The following is a 24,724-nucleotide window of genomic DNA, read 5'->3' as shown; positions in this document are numbered from 1 at the left end:
TGTCAAAACCGATGGCAAATTACCATCTTGTCCCCCAATCAATTTGCTCAGATTATTAAGCTTTTTGGTCAAGTCTGAGAGAACTTTTTGGAAAGTCTGGAAAAGACCAGAAAATTGTAAACAAATATTTTAATTAATAAAATAATTTAAATAACGTTGTAGACAGGGTTTTTTTAAAATTTTATTTACTTAGCCTATAATATGAAAAGATTTGCCAAATAATTGAGCTATTTAACAAGTTTTAAATGCAGAAGTGACTTAAGTATTTTTGCAATTTATCGTGTTTTTGTTTTATGATTATAATTAAGTTAATACCAGGTGGTTGGCTATCAAAGCAGTTTACATCATTTAGTTTTATTATGTTTTCAGGTTATCCTAACTTATAGTTAGCAGCTATTAATTTTAACTTCTTATTATCTCAAGTTGTATTTAATCTGTCTTTGATTTATTTTAACTTCTTATTTTCTCAAGTTTTATTCAATCTGTATTTGATATGTAGAGGTCTCTTAGGGATCATTTTCTTATTTTTTCATAAAATAACAATTATTTGAATTAGGCAAAATGGTTTTTTGATTGTGTCAAGGAAAATTTATAAAGGTTGTTTCCGGTATTAAAAAAAATAATATTTTCCCTATGATTTAAAAATACCAGATCCAAAACATTTATCTACTTAAAAATACAAAAAAAAAAACAAAAAGTGGTTAAAGCATTATTATCAAACTTTAAATTGATAAACACGTTATAAGACTGTTGATATAACGAGTGAGGAATTTAATAATTTCAATGTGTTTTGGTGATGTTCTTAGTCTCGATGAGTTCATAACTGACGTCGTAGACCTCTGACTTGTCATCCTCCCCAAAAACCTGCCATCCGTCATAGTCATTCTTTTTATGAACTTTCTCCCATTTAATTTCAACTGTTTCAGATTCAGATGAGCGATAAATACTGCGCTTTCTCCGTGTCTCATCCTTATCTTCCTTCGCCCCGGTTATATCTTTGTCCTTTTTGTCTTTCTTCTTTTTCTTTACACCCTCATCCTCATTCAAATCGTTAGTTTTTTCGGGTTTCTTCTTTTTTTCCTTGTCTATTTTCTTTTCTTTCACAAGTTTTGTTTTTTTATCAGACTTTTTTTCTGCAGAGTCTTTTGTTTTTTCTTTCTTTCTTATTTTTTTATCAGCCTTTTTCTCGGTTGAGTCCTTTGTTTTTTCTTTCTTTTTCTTTTTAAGTTTCTTTTCTGAGGCATCTTTCTCATCTGATTCTGATTTAGCTTTTTTTCTCTTTTTCTTTTTTCCAGAATCATCTTCGACATCAGTTGTTTTACCAGTTTTAACTTTCTTCTTTTTCCTCTCTTTAGATTTGGATTGATCACTTTCATCTTCCAATTTAGTCCTCTTCTTTTTCTTTTTTACAATCTCCTCACTGCTTGAAGTGTCTTTAACTATTTTCTTTTCCCTAGGATCTCTTCTGGGATCCTTTGGTGCTTCATGTATATTTTTAACAGTCATGATTTTCTTTGACTTCTTAGATTTTTTCTTCGGTTTTGGTGCCTTTTTATCAACACCCTTTCTACCTTTCCTTTTCTCTGGTTTTTTCTTGACTGCCGTCTTGACTTTTGTTTTCTCATCTTTTTCTTTAACTTCTTCTACCTCCTCCTCCTGCAAGCCTATTGTCATGTTTCGCCTTTCTTCGCTGGTTTTGTTCTCCCATTCATCATTGTAGAGGAGGACATGATGTTTATGATACCACTCATCAGTAGAATTGTCCTGTTCTCTGTATATGACATAGTGTGTCTCATTGATCCATTTAACAGTAGCTTCTTTATCCTCCACTATATTGTGAGTTCCATTAGTCCATAATATTTCTTTTGATGTATCTTCCATCTGATAAGCTGTCTGTCGTGGAAATGCTCTTGGTTTTTGAAGTAGCCTCTCAATTTCTTTTTCATCCTTAACAACCTCTTTCACTGCTTTGTCTTCCTTGCTATTTCGAATTATTCGTCTTTTTCTCCGCAGGTCCTTCAATTTCCTCCTTTGCTTTATTTTTTCTTTGTAAGCTCCTATTTTACGTTTCCGCTCTTTTGGTGAGCGTTTGGCTCGGATGTGTGGCTTGTTTTCATTTAAAGGCCAGACGTGAAGAATTGTTTTCATATCACTTTTTCTCTCTGGTTTCAATACCTGGTTTTGGGGTTTTCTCTGTTTCTGATATATGTCTGCTAGGGTAGATAGTTGCCATCCTGGGTTTGGTCCTGATGGAGTTGTTAAAGGGTAGTTGTGCCACTCCTCTGAATCGGACATTGATATTGTGTAATCAGACTCATATTCTAGGTCAGATGTTTCACTCTGAAAAAGAAGGAATAAATTTTTGCTTCATTTCCCTGTCCTTGTAGCTTTAGGATATAGTTTACATTTTTCGTAAGATTATTAAGAGTTTTTAATTTAAGAGAAAAAATTGTTCTAGTAATTAATTACACCTAGATCATTTAAGATTTATTAATTGGAAACTATATTTTGTAATCTTAAGGTGTGAATGTTCTAATTAGATAGTAGTTAGTAATGGAGATTCACTTATTTTGTTATTAATTTAATATTTAATTTATTTACCCACAAATATTTTTTATTTTTTGAATTTTTAGACTTTGTTGCTAATTCTTTAGACAGAGGTGGGAAGTAGAGTATGCTTAAAATAAAATAACAATATTTCTAAAAGTTATATGCAATTCTATTTATTTTTATTATCAGATCATGCTTGCAACTATTAACATACAGTTTTCATTGTTTTTGTAATATAATTTACTTTGTAAAAATATGCATCATGAAAAATGTATGACAATATAGCCTATCTTATTTGTTATGCTTAATTTATTTAATGTATAAAATCATTTTTCTTACTAGTTGTTTGATGTCTATCACTTTTAATACAATAATATAATGGTATATATTTCTTATATACCTTATTGAATTGTGAATGTAATTCAATATAGAGCATGTATGCAATATGTACATTTATTTTTTATTATCACTAGCTGATTCTATTTCATCGCTTGTCATGGAAATTCCTTCACCATCAGGAATTGATGACAGCTCCTCATAGCTTGATACATTTTGTCCTTCTTTGCTGACTTCACGTTTGACAACTGTCCTCACACCTTTATCTTCCTGTAAATTTATTTGATTTAAATTCTCTTTATTCCTATTGTTTTTTTTCAACTCTTTGTCACAACCAGATTGACCAGTTTTACTTCCTTCCATATTTCCGTGCATCATTGAATCCATTCTCTTAAATTTTACAGGTTTTTCCTCACTGTCAATATTTATTGGAGGGATGTTTTTTGCTATCGATGTCAAAACAGGTCCATGATTCTGGGTTCTTTTAACATAGTGGTTTGTAAAACCAGTTTCAAAAGCATTATCTTGTATTGTCTTTGCCTCATCAAATTTCAATTCAGGGATTTTCTTTGCAATCGAATTAAAAACAACTGGGTCAGATTTCAATGATTGTATATTTCCCATGTTATTAGTACCAATTGATGTCCATTTTTTCCTCTCGTCTTTTATTTTTGACACTAAAGTCAGAGTTTCCCTAGGTTTTTCTTGAGCAATTGAATCAAATGTTCTTTTTTTAGCTGCTGATTTCAAAGGAATATCTTGTTTTATTGACTGTAAGTTGTGCAGATTTTCACCACCTCTAGACTCTATGCGTGGTTTTGTCATGGATACAGCATTTGGAGAAGATTTTAAGGTCATAGAATGAAGTTTTTGTATCGCAATATTTGGGGATGGTTCAAATCTCATGGATGACATACGGTTTAGTGGTTGATACCCAGGATTCATGTAATTATTATGTGCATTTTCTGAAGGGCTGATTCCAGGAGTCATGAAATTCCTTATGATTGGATACGAAGATAAAGAGAAAAAATTGAATTTCCTTGCAGCTTTTCTGACATTTGCCGATACCTTTTTATTTGCTAAAATCTGTTTTTTATCTTGATTTTGAGTATTTTCCTTTGCTAAAACATTTGCATCCTTGTGATCATCCTTTGTTTGTATGCTCTGAGTTTGCTCTTTGGCTATAGTTAGTAAATTGTCATCACCCTTATTATTTAGGCCTTGTTGGGTTTTTATCTTTTTTGGATCACTCTCATATTTTCCTACTTTTCCTTGTTTCCATTTCGGACTTTTTCTGTATTTTCTAGGGAATTTTCTTTTCTTCCCATTTTCACCAGAGCTGCTGTCTTCACTACTTTCTTCTTCACTACTTTCTTCTTCAGTACTTTCCTCAACACTGGTTACTTCTTCACTTGTCTCTGCTTCACTAGTATCTTCTTCGCTTCTTTCTTCCTCACTCTCTTCTTCGCTTTCCTCACTTGTACTCTCTTCTGTACTTTCTACCGCACTTTCACTCTCCTTTCTCTTTGATTCTGTTTTCTTTGACTGAGCCTTTTCACTCTCTTCATGTTCGTCACTGTCTTCATACTCCTTACTCTCTTCATTACTTATCTTATCCTTTTTCACATACTTTTCTTTATTTGTGTCTTTTTTCTTTACTTCCTGTCTACTTTTGCTTTCACTTGATTCAATATACGGTTCTTCAAAGAGTTCCTCAGTAATATCTGTTGTGCTGTTTGATAGTTTTTGCTTATGCTCTCGAAGTCTCCTTCTTTTTAGTTGCTCCTGATAATCCTTCTCCATCTCCTGATTGGCTCTTTCTGCTTCTTCTGTATCTGAATATTCTCCTGAGACATAACTCAAGTAGTCGGCAACATCAGGTCCTTCATGATTCTCTCCTCTTATGTTTCCTTTGCTATCGTAGTAATCATAGTCACTTGTTTCGTTCATCGGCGGTTTGTAGTGTCTTGGCCGTTTATGCTGTCGTGGTTTACGTCCCCTCCCTCCCCTATAAGTTCCATCTCCTTTCTTCTTAACTTTTTGTCTTTTGTCATACCATTTCCGTACTTTCACTGGAAGCCTTTTCACTTTAGTTTTCTTTGCCCTCCCAATCTTCTTTTTTCTTGTCATTTGTTTTCGATCTCGTCTGAACTGGGACATTTTTCGTTTTACCCGTATGTGATTGTCCTCTACTACTGTGTTTTGATCAGGTTTTTTATTTAGTAACCTTTGCTCGATTTGGATTTTGGCATTTTGTAAAAAGCGAAACAGAGCTTGGGGAATGTTCTGTAAAAAATCAGCAAAAGAATCGTTTGTTAAATGGTCTTCCTGTGCAAGGCTTTTGTATCTTAGATTTTTAAGTTATTGATATTCTGGTTAGTGAAATAGTTTTAAAAAGCAAATTGTTTATCTTTATTTTTGTCAATCTTTATCAGTGATTTATTTTTTGTTGGTTTTCTTTTTCTTTTTTATATTTATAACTACAGTATTAATTTGTGTGGAGTTAAAACGTTTAAAATATTGGCAATTATGTCACATTCATGGATAAGTAAAATTTAAATATTTCAAAGTACAAGTTTATTATTTTGTGTACTGGGAGAAAGTTTTGACAACAAATTTATGAGTTATTATTCTTTTTTGTACTAATTTCTGTATAGCTTTCCCATATATACGTAATAATTTTACTGTACCCAATCAGGCGTTATGTTTAATCATATTTAGCATAAATTATTAGTTTTAATGAAGTAATCAATCAATTTTTATTACTAGTATTAGTCAGTATCATTCATCACTGTAATTTATTTCTAAAAAGTTTGTTTACAAATTTCAAGTTAGATTTTTATTAAATTAAACTATGTTTTGGTTTCTTTAAGAAATGGTAATGTTTTTAAAAGAATACATTACATTCACTTTCCAAACTTGCAATACTGTTGATAAAAAACCAGATTGGTTACCTGTTTTGATTTATGATCATTTGTTGGACTATAGTCTGTGCTGAAATTGAAAAGTTCCACTTTATGAAATGGACCAACAATAACTAGTAGTGTCCTGTGATCAGTTGTTATTGGAAGCATGTTAAACTACTTGCATTTGTTTCTTTTTTTTGTTAATACTTATATATGTACATTAGTGCTTCAAGTCATAAAAAGGCTTCAAATGTTTGTAAAATTTGAACGCAAATTCCAGACAAGTTTTGAATTTAAATTCCTTTGATATTTAATTTTCATCTCAACAATAAGATATGTACATATTGAGATGAAAAAACTGCAAAGTAAAACAAATTTTAAATTGAATGATCCATCAGTATCAGTGGTATGTTCTGCATAGAAAGTAGATTGACATGCAGTCAAAATATCCGGGCTGACTGTAAAATAGTTTAGATGGAGCACTGATACCCGGTCTCTACAGATTTTGAGATGGATTGATTAACAAAACTTTAAAAATTATTTATAATGAATCATACAACCATGATTCACTGATTGTAACTAGGCTTAATAATTTATTAGAGAATTAGAGATTATATATTGTTATTTTCCATTTTTTTGTGAGCTATAGTTGTTCAATTATCAACTAGAGAAAAATCATAGTGAAATCATCAATCAAAGATATTTGCACAGTTCAGTCGGTAACTGTTGTTCCAAATTTCCATGTACTATATTCAAGAATTTATGTTAATTATGGTGACAGCTACAACAAAAGTGACACCATTTGCATACTTTTGTAAATTCGATAACAAAAATAATAAGTACAAAATAGAAAATAATACCAAAAAGTAGTAGGCCTACTGCATGAGTGGCCAAAAAGAGCTAACTCTTAAAACCTTAACAATTTTTGTAAAATGTTAAAATATATTTTAACATTACTCTTTTTAATTTATTTTTTTTGCTTATTGACGACTAAACCAGTAAATTAGCTCTAAGAATTGCATGTACTCCAACTTACACCCGACATCAATTAGAATACTGATTTAAATCATGTAGGTACATGTATAAAAACTATACTTCCATAAGTACGTGAGTTAAATTGGAGGATTAAAAAAAAAAGTTAATCAGTTAGTGGTTTTACCAAAATATACTGGTATTTCACATGGCAGACCATTTAAAAAAATATAAGCTTAGAAAGTTTTTATTATAACTAAAGGTACATAAAGTATGCAAAGATGTCAGTTTTTTAAGGCGCTTAGTCAGTATCTACACACAACTTGTTTGTAGCTCATTAGGATGCTTACCACAAGGGGATAGCTGCCCGGGTCGGAACTGCCCGTCTCTATCGTCGGGATCATCCCTTCTCTCTCCCCCACCTCGGGTCGTATAATGTCATACTCCTCTATGTGCGTGTCTCGTATGAAGGGATTAGGTGTGGTCCGCGGGCTACGTGCCATCAGTTGGAATGGTCGGTTTATAAAATACAGAATCTGCCTTTTATCTCGCTTCTCTGACTCTTTTACCCTTCCTCCGAACTGAAATGAACAAATTTTTGTTGTACTTTTAACATTTTGATGCAGTTAAAATATTACAAGGTTTCAGTAGTTCAATATTAAGAGAAACTTAGAAAAAAAAATTTTATATATCTATTTTTTTATGAAATATTTAATTAATTAAGTTTTTGGCGAACTAGCGAACATTTTTTAACTTTTGGTTGAACTCACTCTCTGCACATTAAGTTGAAATTTACTGATACATTGAAACAAGAAATTAGATTTTGTTAGGTTATACATTGCATTTTTCGGATGTAAGAACAAATTGCGGTTTGACATTGGTATTTTTTAGCTACATTACTTTTTACAGTGGGAATATTGTCATTGTACATAAGGAAATTTAAACCTTAAGTAATAGGTAATAAAGTTCAATATCGGTTCAGTTTCCATCTAAGACATGCAAAAAACAAGTAATGTAATTAGTTTAACAATAAATTTTTGCACATTTCCTTATCATAATGTAAATACAAAATTTATACTAAAAATAACTGATAATGAAAGAGAAGTTTGGATTTTGCTTGCAAGAGAGTAAAACCTATGAAACGTACTATGACCCTTTATATAGAAAGTTAAGCTGGGTTTTCCTAAGCGCGGAAGCGGAGAGCAGAGAGAGGAACGCGGATAGCGGAATTGAAATTAACATGGCATTCCGCTCCGCTTCTAGGAAAACAGTAACATTAAATTGCCTAAGACAAGTGGAGTCTGCTCTCCGCGTTCCTCTCTCCGCTCGCCGATTCCGCGCCTAGGAAAACCCAGCTTTATAGTGATCAATATTTTGTTTTTTTTCAGTTGATTTTGATTAAATGAAAGCTTGAATTGAAAAAAATACATACTGGATTGCTTAAGTTTGCTAACGCTTCAATCGCTTCTGGGTAATAAATGGAGGGGTTGTAAAAATGGAAGTTGAGTTTTTTCAGCGGGTTCTGAAACATTGAACTCTAGTCTGTAACTTTCCTATGGATTCAATGTGTTAGTTTACATTTACTTCTTAACTGACAATTCAAATCAATTTACTCATCACAGAAATTCATAATATAATGGCTAATGTTCAGCAATGAATACGTGAGTAGTACAATTCATGAAATACAAATATTGTTCACACAAGATGAATACAAGATCAAAATCATGTCTCGCTGAAAATTTTAAATGAGAAATATTAGTTGAAATATGTGGGCTAATGATTGTGACTAGAACTAGGTTCTAGCAAGCCTTCTATTCAGTACACTCCGACTCTTTCAATCAATTCAGAACTTGACCATAATCCAAACCTTTAGGAGTTAATAAAAAAAAAACATATTATTATTGCCAAATGAACTACTTTCATTTTCCGTTGTATTGTTTATAATATACACTGTGTTATACTGGTCACAAAAAAGTAAAAAAAGGATCTTGTTAGTTTTGTAGTATAGTTTAGTGATTATCGAAACCATCCAATATATGTCCCAAAAACACTCCAACAAAAAGGAGTCTACTACAGTTTCATGTTAAATAGAGCTTATCATGAGGTTGTTTTCTCAGAATTTTTGTAATGTTAAACCTTAACTAGCAAAAGGATGGTGAGTTTTTCTAAATACTGGTGCAAAATTACAAAAATACAATTCATCATATAGGCAAAACGTATCTTTTCAACCCTCGCTCATTTAGTAAACTTGAGCTCATGTCAAAAAGAGTCACATTACACCCTAGTGATGAAATATTCTATTAAATAGCCTCCTGCAAAATAGGATTATTAGAGCCTCAGCATAGATTGAAAGAGTAGGCCTAGACATGATACTCATTTAGACATGTTAGATTAGACTTGTCTGTTCATTTAATGACCTCAGCTACAGTTAATACCTGTTCTGTATGCTGTGATGTTTTGGTATCCATTAGTGGTGGCCGGTTTATTTCAGGGTATGATTGATGCATTACTACATCCCTTTTGTCTCTGGCTTTTACTTTATGTTCCATTTCATCATATTCCGCTTCTCGTTTTGTTCTTGTGTTTTCTATTGGTCTTAGTTTAGGTTTCAACTGAGGGTTTATGTGTGGTTTGAATACAAGCTGGTTTGGTTTTAGTTTCTCCTCTAAAAGCCGGGCTCGAACCTTGTGTAGTTCTGAGTTCTGAAAATATTTAATTCTGAAAATTATGTTTTGAAAGATTATTTGTTAAATTGAAGCCTTGAACTGTTAACAGGATCAGACAAGACCTAAAAGTAACTCAACTAAATTAGAAAAACAGTTGATTGTAGTTTTTTTTGTGAGAAATTGATGTTTTTTGTGGGTCATTTGATAGTGCTTAGCAGTTCTACAAGTCTCTTTTTCAAGTAGGTAGATAATAAATGATACTGTAATTACATTTATTATACAGGGTGATCAACTCAAGGAGGCCAACATTGGGATATCGGAAACGGTAAGAATTAGAGAAAACTTTAAAAGGGGACATTCCTTTATTTTTGTAGCAGTTAAAACTACGAATTTGGTTTTTTGAAATTCAGCCGCCATTTTCCAATATGGCGGCCAACTTGGAAACTTCTTATAAAACACCCTTATAATATTATCATGTTTTCGGATAGAACATGTAAATCTAAAACTTTTTATTCTTGACATTTTTTCTATAAAGCTACTCGTTTAGGAGTTACAGCCTATGAAAAAATTACTTCCGGTGTACATTTTGCATCATGTGTAGCTCCTAAACGAGTATGTTTAGAGCAAAAATGTGAGAAGTAAGTCTTAAATTGTATCTACATTTCAAAAAGTCTATAAAATACACAGTTTTTCACTTTTCAAGTTTGCTGCCCTTTTGGAAAATAGCCGCCATTTTAAATTTCTCCTCCTATACATAGTATATGGAGAAAGTATTGTTTTTGTCAAAATTTTCGAGTTTGAGTTTTGAGTGGATATATCCGTTTTGGGCCCCCCTGAACCCAAAAAAGTGGTTTTCAAAGTGATGTCTGTGTGTGTGGATGTGTACAGAGCTACAGACTACATCTGTGGTCCGATTTTGATGAAGTTTGATATGTAGGGAAATTTTGATTTTTAATTGTGATATTCCTAAAAAACCCATGAAATAAAGGAAAATTAGGATTTTCCAAAAAATGGCCCGAACCATTTTGATCAAAATTTAGTATGTTATAGTCTTTTAAATTATAAACAAAATGGTACAAACCCCATTTCCGTAAAACTTAGGGTTCAATACTTATTGTAACTTATGTTATTTTCCCATTAAAAAACCCATAAAATAAAGAAGAATCAAAGTTTAGGAAAAAAGCCAGTTTTGATCAAAATAAATGTGTTACGGAGAATATAATTATTATAAGAAATAGTGCAAACCCCAATTGCTGTAACAATTAATTATGGTTCAAAAGTTATTGCAACTTTTGTGAATTTTTTTATACAAAATATCATAGTTACTGCCACCGCTTACCCATGATAAAGGTTGTTGACAAGCTTATGGGAGAAAGTATGTGTCAGATTGCTGATACTGTTTATTTGATAATAGAATTAATATGTTTTACATATTTTATGGTTTTTTTGAATGTAGATGCTATTTTAAGACTTATTTACTTCAGCCCATTTAAAGTTTTTTCTAATTCTTACCGTTTCCGACATCCCAATTGCGGCCTGCTTGAGTTGGTCACCCTGTATAGAGCTGAAATTTGGCATGTATTTTTATCTTTGACCCTTGTTACTTTCTAAGAAAGTTGAGCTTTGCAAGATTCATCAGGGCCTCACTTTAAAATGCTTTAAATATCAATGTACCTAATATATTAATTTAAAATATCATTTGCTCAATGGATAACTAGCTGTAAATATTGTATCTACCCGGTCCGCTTGAGCAGCCCAGCGCCCCTTGTGAACCCACTGTAGCCATGGAACCTCTGGTTGGGGCCTCAGACGTGGTTGGCGGGGTTCTACTTTATGCCCCCGCGCGACCTGAAAACACATGTCTACTTATTACACTATAAATGATGGTTTCTAAAGAATCCAAGTTTGTTACCATCTTTTTTACACACAACTTTTAATCTTTGAATGTTCGGTTTACAATACAGAGTACCCGGCAGTAATTCCACACACATGATTGAAGAGTGGTTGTGTTGGTGGAAAAATAACTAATGTAGTCCATAAAAACAATTTTTTAAATATATTGAAATTTACTATATTTTTTACTTGGTAAAACCTATGTTATTACCTTGTCCATACTCCTGTGAGGGTTTTCTTTGTCATGGCTGTAGTGATGAGGAACTACCTTTTTTAAGCTTTCTGAGTAACGCTGAAACCAATTAGAAATTAGGGCTTTCTTAAAATAAAAACCTCTTGAACAATCTTAAAAGTTATAAGCTTTGTTAGTTCTAAGCTTGAACTTAGCGTTGTTACAGAAGTCCTTGAAGGATTTAATGAAGTCTTGGGACAAAACAAAAGTTCCAAAGTGACTGGCAAAACAGAAAGTAGTCAAGGTAGACTAATTACAATACCTTTTATATTGTTATATTGAAATATCAATTGACTGAAACCATTGCTCCAAATAGATGGGGTTTTAAGCATCATGTTGTTAGCCTCTGCATCACTTTTTGTAAATATAACAAAAGTGGTTAAATATCTCTTTCTTTTTTTAAGCTCTACAAAATGGTTTGGAAAGAAATTGTAAACTTTTATGTTTTAGGGTCAAAATGAGAATAACTGATTTTTACCCAATAAAATCCGCCATAAAACCCCGTTCCTATACTGTAGTTCGATCAGGTCCGATCATGCTGGTTTACGAACTGGTTTGAATAAATGTAGGTTTACACAAAATTTCATCAAAATCACACACATTTCACATACACACACACACACACACACACACACACACACACATATATATATATATAAATATATGTAGGCTATATATAAAATACCCCTGCCACAGCAAACATGCAGACTAAGCAAATTTCCATTTACCTGGCTAGATTTTCACAAAAATATTCCCTTAAAACAACTGTCAGATATATTTCCTATTTAAATAACAATAATTTTAATGACTACTTAGGTTTGCTGCTACAGGGAAGGAATGAATAAAGTGTGTTTTTCAATTAAAGTATAGCCAGCTTTATGAAATAAACAAAATTTCCATATTTGATTAACAAATATCCATAATCAAGCAAACTATAACAGTTTATTAATTTCCCATAGGAATAATATGGGAATTTTAAATTTATAGTATTTTGAATTTTCTCCGTAACCTTTAGACAAACAACAAAGCTTCAATATACTAAATTATTTATTTTTTTAAAGCTCTACAAAATGGTTTGGTATGAAATTGTAAAATTTATGTTTTTAGTGTCAAATATGAGAAAAACCAAATTTTACCCCATCAAAACCCTCATAAACCAATGTTGCCATAGTTTGATCATGCTGGTTTGCAAATTCCTTTGAATAAATGTAATTTTACACGTTTGTACCAAATTTAATCAAAATTGGATCATTTTTGTTCGAGTTTTCACACTAATGGACACAAATATATATATATATGTGTTGTTATTTGAACAAAGAAAGTTTTTGGCCTCTTGGGAGCTCAAAACCAAAAAGTAAATCATCCAGAAGTTACCATGAGACCTACTACGGTAATAACTTATTCCCTAAAATGGGAAAATCTCTGAAACATAGTGAATCCTCCCTGTATTGCTGCTATTATTAGTAAATTGTATTAATTAATTACTGTAATCTAAATTCTAAACAATAGAATGACCACTACGTTTTATATAATTGGTATTAATAATGTAAAAATGAACTGTGAAGATAATTGATTTCTATCATTCTTTTAATATTTAAATCACACTGTTAAAGTTATTTGTACCAAATTCAAAGTCTGGTGTAAAATGTGAGTTGTGTTGTGTATTATTAAACTAAATAGATAACTAAACTAGTAAACTAGTAACTAGTATATAGACAACTAAACAGAAGATTGGACACAGTATAAGATTAATAACACAAACATTAATTCACTTTAGCTGGTGATGTAGCCAATAAAACTAAACGTTATCATGTTGCTTGTTTTTGGATCAGCTAATTTTATGAATGGTCTAGTTCATGAACATGGTGAAATTTAGTGCCCTTTTCTGTACTTTTCTCTTCAGTAACCTGGTCTTAGGTACTTGAAACAACTTAACAAATCATAGGACATGAAAGTTAATAACGTAAAGGTTTTTTTATTGGTTTCTTTTTGTGTTAGTGTCCAATTTTTGTATGTATTGAATGTATCAAACATAGTAAAGACTGAGCTATTGTAGTAGAAGAAATGTAAAGCCTCTCATATTTAGTTAAAGTAGTCAAGGATGTTTAGTCAATATAAATGCAGACTTTAAATTCATAAATGACGGTCGTGAAGTTTACTTTTTTAATTCTGTAAAATTTATTCATGCCACTATCAAGTAAATCATCTACACTGAATCTAATCAATTACTAAGCTTATAGTATTTTTGAGTTGTTTAGTATCGAAAGAGAAAAACTAGTAAAGATAAGGTTTAAGTTTTTTTTGCGACAAAACCACTAACCACAAACGGTTGCTGGCTGAAAACTGATGAAACACTGATGACTAGAGTTGTACAAATGAAGACACTATGCATAGCATATCCCCCAGGAGAGAAAGCGAGTTTAGCAACTTAGGAACCACAAAACTAACGGTCGATGATCCGAAAATGTTGAAAGGAGTCTTGATTGATTATATAACCTCGGTTTGATTGTAATGATAGCATATCTCAATAATGTGAAAATGTCTTCCTAATGGGCTTATTGTAATGTTATGTCACACATTTTAGATTTTTAGGTTTTTTTTAAATCTACTGGAAGTTAAATGTCAGTTCTGTATGACAAATGTATGAAATGTTAAAACACGCTATTCAAAATAATAATGAAATTTCTTGCCTAAACATTATTTATTTAATCAAGCGGAGCGAGCGATGCTCTTATACGTCGACTCTTATCCATTTCGTAATACGCAAACTCCCCTTAGACGGCTGAAGCAATCGTTTTCAAATTTTGCTTGGTGATAAAGACCATCAGTGAGTGCCAACAAATATGGCGTTGAAAAAAACTCTCAGGAATCCGCCCCACGGGGTCTCAAAGTTTCAATATAATCCTTATGGAAGCAATATTTGACACATAAACGAAGGAATAAGATCAGCTTTTGACTTTTGAATGCAGTAGATCGATAAATATAGCTGATAGCATTATTCCACAGATATTAGAACAGTAACAGTCTCAATATAATGGATCATAAATATGATCAATTGACAAAACTAGCTTGAATCTTATACTCATAGCCTTAACATCTTGTCCGGATGTTTATTGAAATTTCCATTTTGATTAATAAAACAAACATGTTTTCTTTCAGTCCATCCAACTAAATTAACACATTAGCTACCAACTATACTCATCCCTCAGTTACAGTTCCCACATAAGGTTCCCAAACTCCGCACTGCTCGCCTTTACTACTTCCATCACCACTTCCTATGTCGTGGACCTGTTTTCCTGCCTTCCCATAGCATTTAAGTATTGCAGATACATTAACCTAACTGCCACAGACGGTTCCCACTCTCCACACTGCTTGCCTTTACTACTTCCTTTACCACTTCCAACGTCGTGGATCTGTTTCCCTCCCTTCCCATAGCATTTAAGTATTGCAGATACATTAATCCAACTGCCACAAATGGTTCCCACACTCTGCGATGCTTGCCATTACTACTTCCTTCACCACTTCCAAAGTCGTTGACCCGTTTTCCTCCCTTCCCATAGCATTAAGGTATTGCAGATACATTAACCTAACTGCCACAAAGGGTTCCCACATTCTGCACAGCTCGCATTTACTACTTCCTTCACCACTTCCTACATCATGGACCTTTTTCTCTCCCTTCCCATATCATTTTAGTACTTCACTCTCCCTTCCCATATCAGTTTAGTATTGCACATACTAGATACACATTAATCTAACTGCCACAGACAATTCCTTCATCGAACGACCCCGTAAAATACTTAATATAGTAAAATAGAAATCTTCCAGTTGTTGAAAACTCGACCAAAAATATGTAATGTACAGACTTCTCTATTTTCACCCTACACTGTAAATAAAACATGTGATTGGAATTTGTTTGGATTTTCTGTTTATATTTTGTCACCAACATAGCAACCCATAATGCCCATATTAATTTTTTTAACATTTCAAATTCATTTTCAAGCTTTTTTTGAGCCTATTTCAATTTATAAAGGGATTCTGCACATCTACAGGAAAATATCTTTCATTTGGTACCAACCGCGTGTAATTTGATCCAGCAGTATGGACAGGCTAGCTGTCGTAAGTTTTGCAAAAGTTTTTTAGTATGTAAGATTTAGATTTTGATGTAAATCGTATATTTTAACATTTCAGAGTAGATAATCTCCTACTCTTTGTCCTGAACTAGATAAAAATATATTAAGTAAATAACTTTGCAATCAACCCTACTACCTTAAGAGGTACAATTTTAATTCTGATGGAAAATTAAAACAAAAGCATTTGAAAAAAAGTGTTATTGTTGGTGTACAGCATTTTATATTAACGCCATAACACAATAGTAAGCCTGTAGTCAGATCATAACCTCTTATTTGTAAAAAAATAGAACATATTTTTTTCTTAAATTTTGATTCGATAACACTCTGTTGAATGATAAAGTCCCTATTCAGGGATTTTATTTTTATTTGAACATCATCATTATGGAAAACTTACAAAATTTGTTTCATATGAGTTGTGTTATTGATTTTATAAATTCAATGTCATTAAAACATGATCATTTGATCTTAAAAATATTTCTATTAAAATGAAAATAATTTTAGTAAAAAAAAACTAGATTTTTTTTACAGATAGGTAGTTTTTAACTGTACCAGTACAATGATAATCAATTCTCAGATAAAAATATATCCATTTTATATTAATAATTGGAAACATTATAACAACATTAAGTACCCTTTTAAATTCATTAAAATTAACAAACTACATGTTTCGACACTTAATGTTTTTATACAAATACAATAACAAATAAAAGGGTACTTAATGTTGTTATAATGTTTCCAATTATTAATATAGTAGTAGCCCTAATCACAACCATACTTATTATCCATTTTATAATATATACAGTATATATAATTTTTTTAAACCTTTGATTTATGAGAGAAAATCTATATTCCCACGGATTGAATATGTAATTTAACTAAGTATAAAACTATTGTTTCTATGCTATGCTAAGTTTAAATGAAACCACTTGTTTTGTTTGATTAAATTAAATAAAGAAAATAATACTTAGGAACTTGATGGTCTCTTCATTTCACCTTTCATCCACCTTTTCACCATTTCACCTAAAGACTGTTTTTCTTTTATATTTATTTTTTGTTTTGGAATTTGTAACAGGAAAAATATTTTGGTATTGAAACGTACCAGGATTAATTTTTTAGTCTAGCCTGGAATACTTTAGTCAGCCATTGCCTTGCTTGTTCTTTCTACAGATTGAAGCTAAAATCCATATTCATTTCCAATGACAATATGGTTGACTTTTGTTAAATGAGATGCAATGTAACCTGATTTTACAATACTTTTGCGCTTCCTTTCTTCATATCAGCGGTATTAAGTTTGGAGGAATAAAAGAGTAGTGTGTAAAAAATCTAAAAATTTACCATCGTTTACTGTGTTTTTTCTGTTAAAACGAAAAGAAAGTATCTGATAATTTTAAGACAACCAAACAAGGGATTTTTAAATATGATTAACACCTTGGCTGAAAAGACATGAAAACTAACCATATCCATTTCCTCCATAAATCTATTCAAAATTATTGAAATAGTAAACTTAAGATTAAAATTAATTCTCAAGTAAGTGTTTTAAGATTTGACGTTGAACTGCATTCATTAAAATACACTTTCCTTGATTTGATTAGCAACTCTTTAACTCTAAATGTGTTTCTCTGAAAGTGGCTATTTTTGTGTAAAAGTACCTGTAACAGACTTTGATTTATACTTGACAAAAACAGCTTCCTCAATACTAGTAATTTATTTTTTTTCAGGAATAACAATATAAAATGTACAAATGTTGAGTGGTGATGTCAGTATACATATTGTGTGTTGTTGGCCGGCTGTTGGCTATCAACTCCTTCCTCCTCCTTCTCTCCCTCCACTCCCTCTTCTTTCTCCTCCTCCCCATCCTCCTCTTCCACCTCCACTTCCTCTTCCTCCACCTCCTCTTCCTCCACTTCCTCTTCCCCCACTTCCTCTTCCTCCACCTCCCCATCCTCTTCCCCCTCCTCTTCCTCTTCCCCCTCCTCTCGATTCTCTTCTATCATCTCTCCCCCTTCCTCGCCTATCTCTTCCTTTTTCTCTATCATCTCTCCCCCATCCTCCTCCCCCTCTACCCCTTCGCTCCCTATCTCGACCTCTGTCATCCCAATTATTCTGCCCTCTCTCCTCTCCCCTATCCCAATATCCCTTTCTATCTTCCCCTTTCTCAAATCTTCCTCTTCCCCTTCCTTCTGTTCTATACCTCCCCCTATCATTGTCTCGTTGACTCCATCCTCTTCCTCTGCCTGATCCCCTTCCAGAGCCCCTTCCTCTCCTTTCTCCACCTGGTCTTCCACCGTACTCTTTATCCATATCTTCCAAATACGATTTCACTTCTTTGTAAGCATGGCGTTTCTCACCTTCTGTCGACATTCTATATCTCTGTTTTGGATTTTTGGGATCATAATCCTTTTTGTAATGTTTTTTCTGAGATTTTTTCTTTGGAGAATCTGAGTACTCATTGAAGTCATAGTCTGTTTTTGTTCCTCCTCCTTTTCCCCTTAATCTTGAGTCATAATCTAAGCTTTCTCCATTGTAATCATCTTCACCAGTTTTCTTTCCTCTTTGTTTCTTTCCTACATCAGAGGAATCCTCATAAACGTTGTTGTAATTATCATCATAATTAATATTGTCAGTCTCTTTTTTACCTCTTGGAGTTTTTGCCATCATTTCTCGTGCTTTTTTTCTTTTATCTTTTCTTGAAAGTTTTCCCTCCTTTTTTCTCACTTCATCAGCCTTTTCCCTAATATTTTTTCCTGGCCAGGCTCTCATATCTTCAGACGATCTCTCATAGGAGCTCGACAGTTTTGCAGTTTTTGGTTTTCTTTGTTTGGATTTGCGCTGTGTTCTGTTTTTTAAAAGCACATCAGACCATGCATCATAGTAGGCAGAAGAGGGAAAATCTACTTCTCTCTGTTTTTTGTAAACTTTATCAAGTTCACTCTGTGTTAAATTCCAATGAATTATTTCATCCTTTGGTTCCTCTACAAGTTTCTTAGCTAACTTCTTTACTCTTTCTTCTTTACCCTTGCCTTTATTCTTTTCTATATCTGGTCTAGAAACTTTTGGCAGAATTTGGTCGTGTTTTGTTTCAAAATTTATTTCCTCCTCAGACTTTATTTTTTCACGACTGATTTTATCCATGTTCACTTTATAGATATCAGGTGCTGAGCTCTTGCTGTCTATTTTAAGACTGTCAGGAACAATCGGTTTAAATGTTTGATCAATTATCTGTGATATTTCCCTGTAACCTAGTTTTCTCTTTGTATTTTCTACTGCGGCTTCAACCATTTTTTTGTAGTATTCTCTTGAGAGAACTGTCTCGTTTGACCCTACCTCTGGTCCTTTGATAGATTCTTCCGAGATTTTTATTGGGTTAGTTGTAAATTTAGAAGCATCTTCAGAGGTGTACATCATATTATCATAGGCTTTCATTTTGGCTGTTCTGTGCTCATCCATTGTTTTCATAACTGGTGTAACTTTCCTTGATACTTTTTTAGGAATAGGAGTTGTATTTTTTCTAATTTTATTTTTGTTCCTACTTTCAGGAGAACGTTCTTCTGAGCTTGATGATGATGATGAGTGATCTCTACTTTCAATAGAAGATTCCACAGAGCTTTCGGATTTGTTACTCCAAGTAAAAGGAGAATAGTTTTTTTTGAAATCTGTTGAATCCTCATCTTGAAATATTTCAGAGTCCACCGATACAAAAGATGAATCCAGAGATGCTAGATCTTTCACAGTTATGTTATTTGACATATTCTCCCCACTCCAGAAATATGGCAATTTTGAAAGGTCCTTCTCTGTTTTAGATGTCTTGTGTTTAGCTTTTGTGCCATTTCTATTCACTCCAGATATTGACTCGTCAATCGAACTGTCAAACCTTTCAATTTCCGAATTTGTTATTTCTATTTTCTTCCTGTTCAGCGGATTAGTTCCAGGATAGGTAGGAACCCAAAATTTGTCTTGAGCCCCAGTTTTCCTCTTTCCAGTTTTCTGCTTTCCTCGAATACCAGATTCCTTTGTGTCGCTTGTTTCTTCATCACTGATTTCATCAGAGTCCTAAAAACAAAAAACCCAAGTAAAATTATACTGTTTTTATATTATTTTATTTTTTTAAAAGGATCATTGATTGATAAAAATGTTTATTTTTCTCATGAATTGGATTGGAGGCAAATGTGTAAATACTGCAGTTTAACTGCTCACCCGCTACAATTTGTAAAAATGAATTATTTAAGTTATAAATTACGGGCATTGCATAAACTGATTTTGGTTTCCTTTAGTAGGTTTTTTTATAAAAAATATGCAAATATTTAACAGACACACCACATTATAAAATTACAATGGATAAATGGTACGCAAGTCTATTTGAAAAGAAACAAATGAAAACTGGACCAATTGATTGGCTCAATAGTTTACAAGTTTAGTATAATGAGTAGTTGAGAGTTAAAATATTTTATTACACGGTACTTAAAAATGGTGTTATTTTGAAGCAGTTCTCTTAGTTTAAAACATCACTATTCTACCTTATAACTAAAGTAACACAGATTTAAATTTTTTTAGCTTAGAAATTTTAAATTTTATTAAATCTATAAAAACTTTAATACAATGAACTTACAGAACCTTTTCCGCTGTTCGAGTAAGCGTAGACAACAGCACAGACAGCGAGCAGCTGTGTTAAGAAGCAAGGTGTCATCTCAACACGGAGCTCATCTTATAAGGCATTGTTATCAGTAAGTGACTCGTTCTAAACAGATATAATTATAAATGAAATGTTCAATGTTAATGTAGCTGTATTTGTTGAATGATATTTTTATAAGAACATTATTTATTTAACTATGTAGGAGTGTTCAAATGTAATTTTGTATACCTACCAAAAATACAGTAGATATTTGATTTGATTCGATTGGCTCAAGCCTCTTTAGGTAGTGTATCTGTAATTTATGTTGCTGGCTGTTGGGTAAATTCTCAAATTGGCTGCAGTTTACTTTTGCCAAACTCAATTGGGGTTTCCACTTTTTATAAAGCTGTAATACAATGTTTTTAAAACTTGGAACACGTTGATGAAGTTGAGCACTTTAGTGACTTGAAACTCTTGAACTATATTTCTCATCTTCTGTACTAAAAAACTTTTGCAAAACTTATGACAGCTAGCCTGGCCATACTACCGGACCAAATAACACACTGTTGGTACCAAATGAAAGATGTTTTCCTGTAGATGTGCATAATCCCTTTATAAATTAGAATAGACTAAAAATAAACATTTCTCTCATGTGCAGCAAAGTGCCACTTCGCACACTTGTTACACAAATAACCATTGAATGTTTATTCTTTTTGCGTTGTAAACAATGTAATGATGCATTTTTGCAGGTGACAAACAAAGCTGTGTAAATGATTAGTTGAATCGACAACTAAGTGAAAGGAGTATTGCTGCCCAACATGTGGTTCCCCAAATTAGCCTTTTTCATCAAATGTTTGAGTTTGCGAACCATCATGATCGAACTAAGGGAATGGGGCTTTATTGGGTAAAAATAGGTTTTTCTCATTTTTTGCACTCAAATCACAAAATTTCCCAATTTCTCTTAAAACCATTTTAAAGAGCTTAAAAAACAAAACTTAGTACATTGAAGTGTTTTTGTGCGATTATTAATTGCGGAGAAAATCCAAAGATATGTAAATTTAAAATTCCTATGTTATTCTTATGGAGAATAAGTAAACTGCTGTAGTTTGGTCATTTATGGATATGTTGATGAAACATGACCAATTTATTTATTTTATACTAAGCTAGTAATATTTTACTAAAAAACACACTTTATTACCCCCTTTGTAGCAGCAAACCTCGGTACTTGTTTGACCTAATGTCATTTAAATAGATTTAACTGAGAATCAAATCAGGCAAATGGAAATTCGGTTAGTCTGCAGGTTTGCTATGGCGGGGGCATTGGATATAATTTTAACTCAATTTACTGTCACTGAGGTAAGTGGCATTAAATTGGTGTGTTACAATAAGGTATGATATTCATAAAATATTCACAAAATTATACTTATGTTATGTAAAACATAGTGTAATCTAGAGTTATCAGTGGTAGAATCTCCTTATCACCATACAGTAGTCATTATCAGATGGGGCCGTGTCGAGGAAGGTTGTGGTGGCCCGTGGTGGCTCTACTGGCAGCCGCAGCCGTCAGTGTTACCAACGCGCAGGTAACATACTGGTTATAAAGGGAAAAGGGCTACAAAGTCACTAACTACACCAAGTTATTTTAGATGGCCTACAATTTGAAATTGATACAAGTGGTTGCATTTATAAAATATGATTTAAAAAAATTTAGAGATTAGTAAATAATATTGAGACCGATTTGTCAAGATTATTTAAATAAGTAAACAGATTTTGGGTGATATTAATTATAACTTATAAAACTATATTTAATTTTCTTTTCTCATTAAAATATAATTTCAGTAAATATAGCTTCAAGACCTTTCTAAATTTTGGGAAAAATTGGGATTGAAAACAAACTAAATGGTACTTGCCTACTGGATTGGACTGAGTCATCAAGCTGTGTTTGATTGCCATTGTTTTGGAGACTTTTCAGTTCTCCATTTGCTAGGAAATACTTTACAGTATTAATGAAACAGACTTCATAAACAGAGATGTTAAAATACAAATATAAATAATTCCGACTTTGCTCTGGATATAAGTCCTGTAGTCTGTGATTAACCGAAGTACCGTATTTCAAACCATGTCCATATTTAGTTGTAAACAAAGTAAATTAAGTTTGATCCAATGACGACGGATAGCACCAATGTTCCAAAACTTTAGCCCTTAACTGTACTTAAGTGATGCCCTTTCTTAATATTCTGAGACGTATTTGCACATCTACGTAAGAATACCTTAAATTTGACAGATCAAACGTTAAAATCCGTCCAGCCGTTATCGAGTTATGACTGTGAAAAGAAAACTGCTTGCGTATTAATATATAGATTAGATGCAGTAAAATGCCAAATATCCAAATGCCAATCGCATACATGTGCCATTTGATAAAAATCTAGTTTAGTCTGTATTAAAATATTATAACAAAGAAATCTGTAGTGAGTACAAGTGACGGAGACTCGTGTGTTTTATCTCGTGACCTGTGTTGCGAAAGTCATGACAAAAAAGGAATGTTAAGTAATTTCTATGGCAATATAAGTTCATTGAGCTCCAAATAATGTCCCACACACTATTTATCACAACATTTTTACTGTAATATTATCACAATTCTTTCATAACTCTTCAACAACTATTTCAATTACAGCTTTCTCGACAATTTTGTTAAAAGTAGTCAGTATTTATAGTTAGCTCCATTGCATTTCAATCGAAAGTGCTATTATATTGTTTTTTTTTCTTGAAGCAGCAGATTGTCAATCTTATTTTGCACAGCATTTTGTTGGAATACATCTTTTTTACTACGTAGGAAAGATAATCTATATACTGATTTGTTTCCCAATTGCTGATTTTAAAGCAAGTTATTTTTTCAGGTTAACGCAGTCAACAGTCTGAATAAAGCACAAAATGGGAGAGAAAGCTCAAAGCTGTCTCCTCTTGGACATCACCAGTTGCATGATGACCCTAATGTGAGTGTTCATTTACTTTTTATATTCAGCTGTTGATGTTTACAGTATTGATGCTACTTAAACTGTTTTATTTTCAAAGATAAACAGTAAATTTACTGGATTGTTAGTTTTTTTTTTTAATAAAATAATAGATAAAAAACATACTACCTTAGTAGATTTCTCAACCTCGTGGAACAGCTGAAGGAAATTTTATTGTTAGTTCTGTCCGATGCACTCTAGGGGTCGTGTTTTGTTTGCAATTTTTTCTTGTTTTTTTAGTCATTTAAAACCTTGTTTAACCAAATAAAACGATATAATCATGAACATAACTCATGCTCTATTTATATAACCAAACTGTAAAGCACGAATCATGAAATTAGCCTTAAAATAATAGAAACAAAATTTTGTTGACACTAGCGATCAGTGTCACTGGACATGAAGTAGACACAAAAACAGAGCATCAAAATTTACAATGGGATGAGAAGTCTACTCGTGTTGGTTAGTCTATGGTAAAATACACTAAAATCTTTCAAAATGTCGACTTTGTAACGTTTGGTTTTAAATTAAAACATCTCAAAAAAGTGTCTTTAAACTTGATAAGTTTAGTGATTAGCAGTTCAAGAATAAAATTCATAGTAGTTAAAAGGAGAAGCAAAGTTTAATGGTAGATGAAAAATTTCTTCAACAATGGACAACTCCATAGCTACTTTGGAATCAATTACAAAACTTCAGCAAAGTAAATTACTATAATAAAACATTCTTTTTAGTCGGTCCATTTGAAATGTTTCTACTTATAATTCTTCCAAAGCTCATACTAAACTAGTATTTCTCTGATCTTATAATTTTGTATTGTGGTGTCATAACTGTAGTTCATTTAGTCTGTGTATCAGATTTTGCTCCTAAAATACTTTATAGGCCATTGGTTTGTAAAATTTAGTTTAAAATCTTCTGTTTTTATAAAATTTGTATTTTAGGAAAGTTTATATTTTTGTATGTTTGTATGGAAATTAAATTGCTTTAAAAAACTACAAACATTAAATCTGTGTTTACAGCATCTCGTTGAAAATGACAAAACCAGGCTGAACCAAAAGGAAGAAGTAAGTAAAGTAAATTTCTTACAATGAGCTCATGTGTCTTGTACGGTACTCATCAATTGATTTTGGATAATCTTAATTTGATTAAATGAGCATAAATGGCTTTTTGATCAGCATTGTTTAGGCCTATGTTATTAAATCTACAGAATGTAAATATTTAACACAACTGCTTTAAAATTATCAGACAATTGAAATAACATAAACTTACATTTTTTATAGTAAACAAAGCTTGTAAATGTTAATTAGAGGTATCAAGCCACTCCTCTAAGATTCATAAATAGCTAGTCTTGTAACAGTGAATAACAAAGCAAACAAAATTGCCTTTATTTTCTTTATTGCTCTTTTTTTTTTTTTTTTTTTTTTT

At 32.2% G+C, this 24,724-nt stretch overlaps 2 protein-coding genes across 3 annotated transcripts; both read right to left on the bottom strand.

The window, feature by feature from the left end:
• Positions 1–105: 105 nt before the first annotated feature.
• LOC128999710 (DNA ligase 1-like) lies at positions 106–14,002 on the bottom strand. Of its 2 annotated transcripts, XM_054426350.1 has the most exons (7): positions 13,876–14,002; positions 11,535–11,615; positions 11,168–11,278; positions 9,200–9,466; positions 8,197–8,286; positions 7,115–7,345; positions 106–2,340 (listed from the first exon to the last, which is right to left on the bottom strand). In XM_054426350.1, the coding sequence occupies exons 1-7, from the start codon at positions 13,945–13,947 to the stop codon at positions 781–783; spliced, it is 2,412 nt and encodes an 803-aa protein (XP_054282325.1). In that variant the 5' UTR covers positions 13,948–14,002; the 3' UTR covers positions 106–780. The 2 variants fall into 2 exon arrangements, with proteins under 2 accessions (XP_054282325.1, XP_054282326.1); XM_054426351.1 differs by lacking the exon at positions 8,197–8,286.
• Positions 14,003–17,408: 3,406 nt separating this feature from the next.
• LOC129000712 (nucleolin-like) lies at positions 17,409–20,417 on the bottom strand. The gene is made up of 2 exons (XM_054427680.1): positions 20,292–20,417; positions 17,409–19,735 (listed from the first exon to the last, which is right to left on the bottom strand). The coding sequence occupies exons 1-2, from the start codon at positions 20,367–20,369 to the stop codon at positions 17,483–17,485; spliced, it is 2,331 nt and encodes a 776-aa protein (XP_054283655.1). The 5' UTR covers positions 20,370–20,417; the 3' UTR covers positions 17,409–17,482.
• Between the last annotated feature and the right edge of the window lie 4,307 nt (positions 20,418–24,724).

Source organism: Macrosteles quadrilineatus, unplaced genomic scaffold (genome assembly GCF_028750875.1).
Source record: "Macrosteles quadrilineatus isolate MER2022 unplaced genomic scaffold, UCM_ALF_1.0 Scaffold_8__2_contigs__length_117827958, whole genome shotgun sequence".
NCBI lineage: Eukaryota > Metazoa > Arthropoda > Insecta > Hemiptera > Cicadellidae > Macrosteles > Macrosteles quadrilineatus.
The sequence above is the reverse complement of the archived record's forward strand: the minus strand, read 5'-3'. Positions and strand labels throughout refer to the sequence as shown.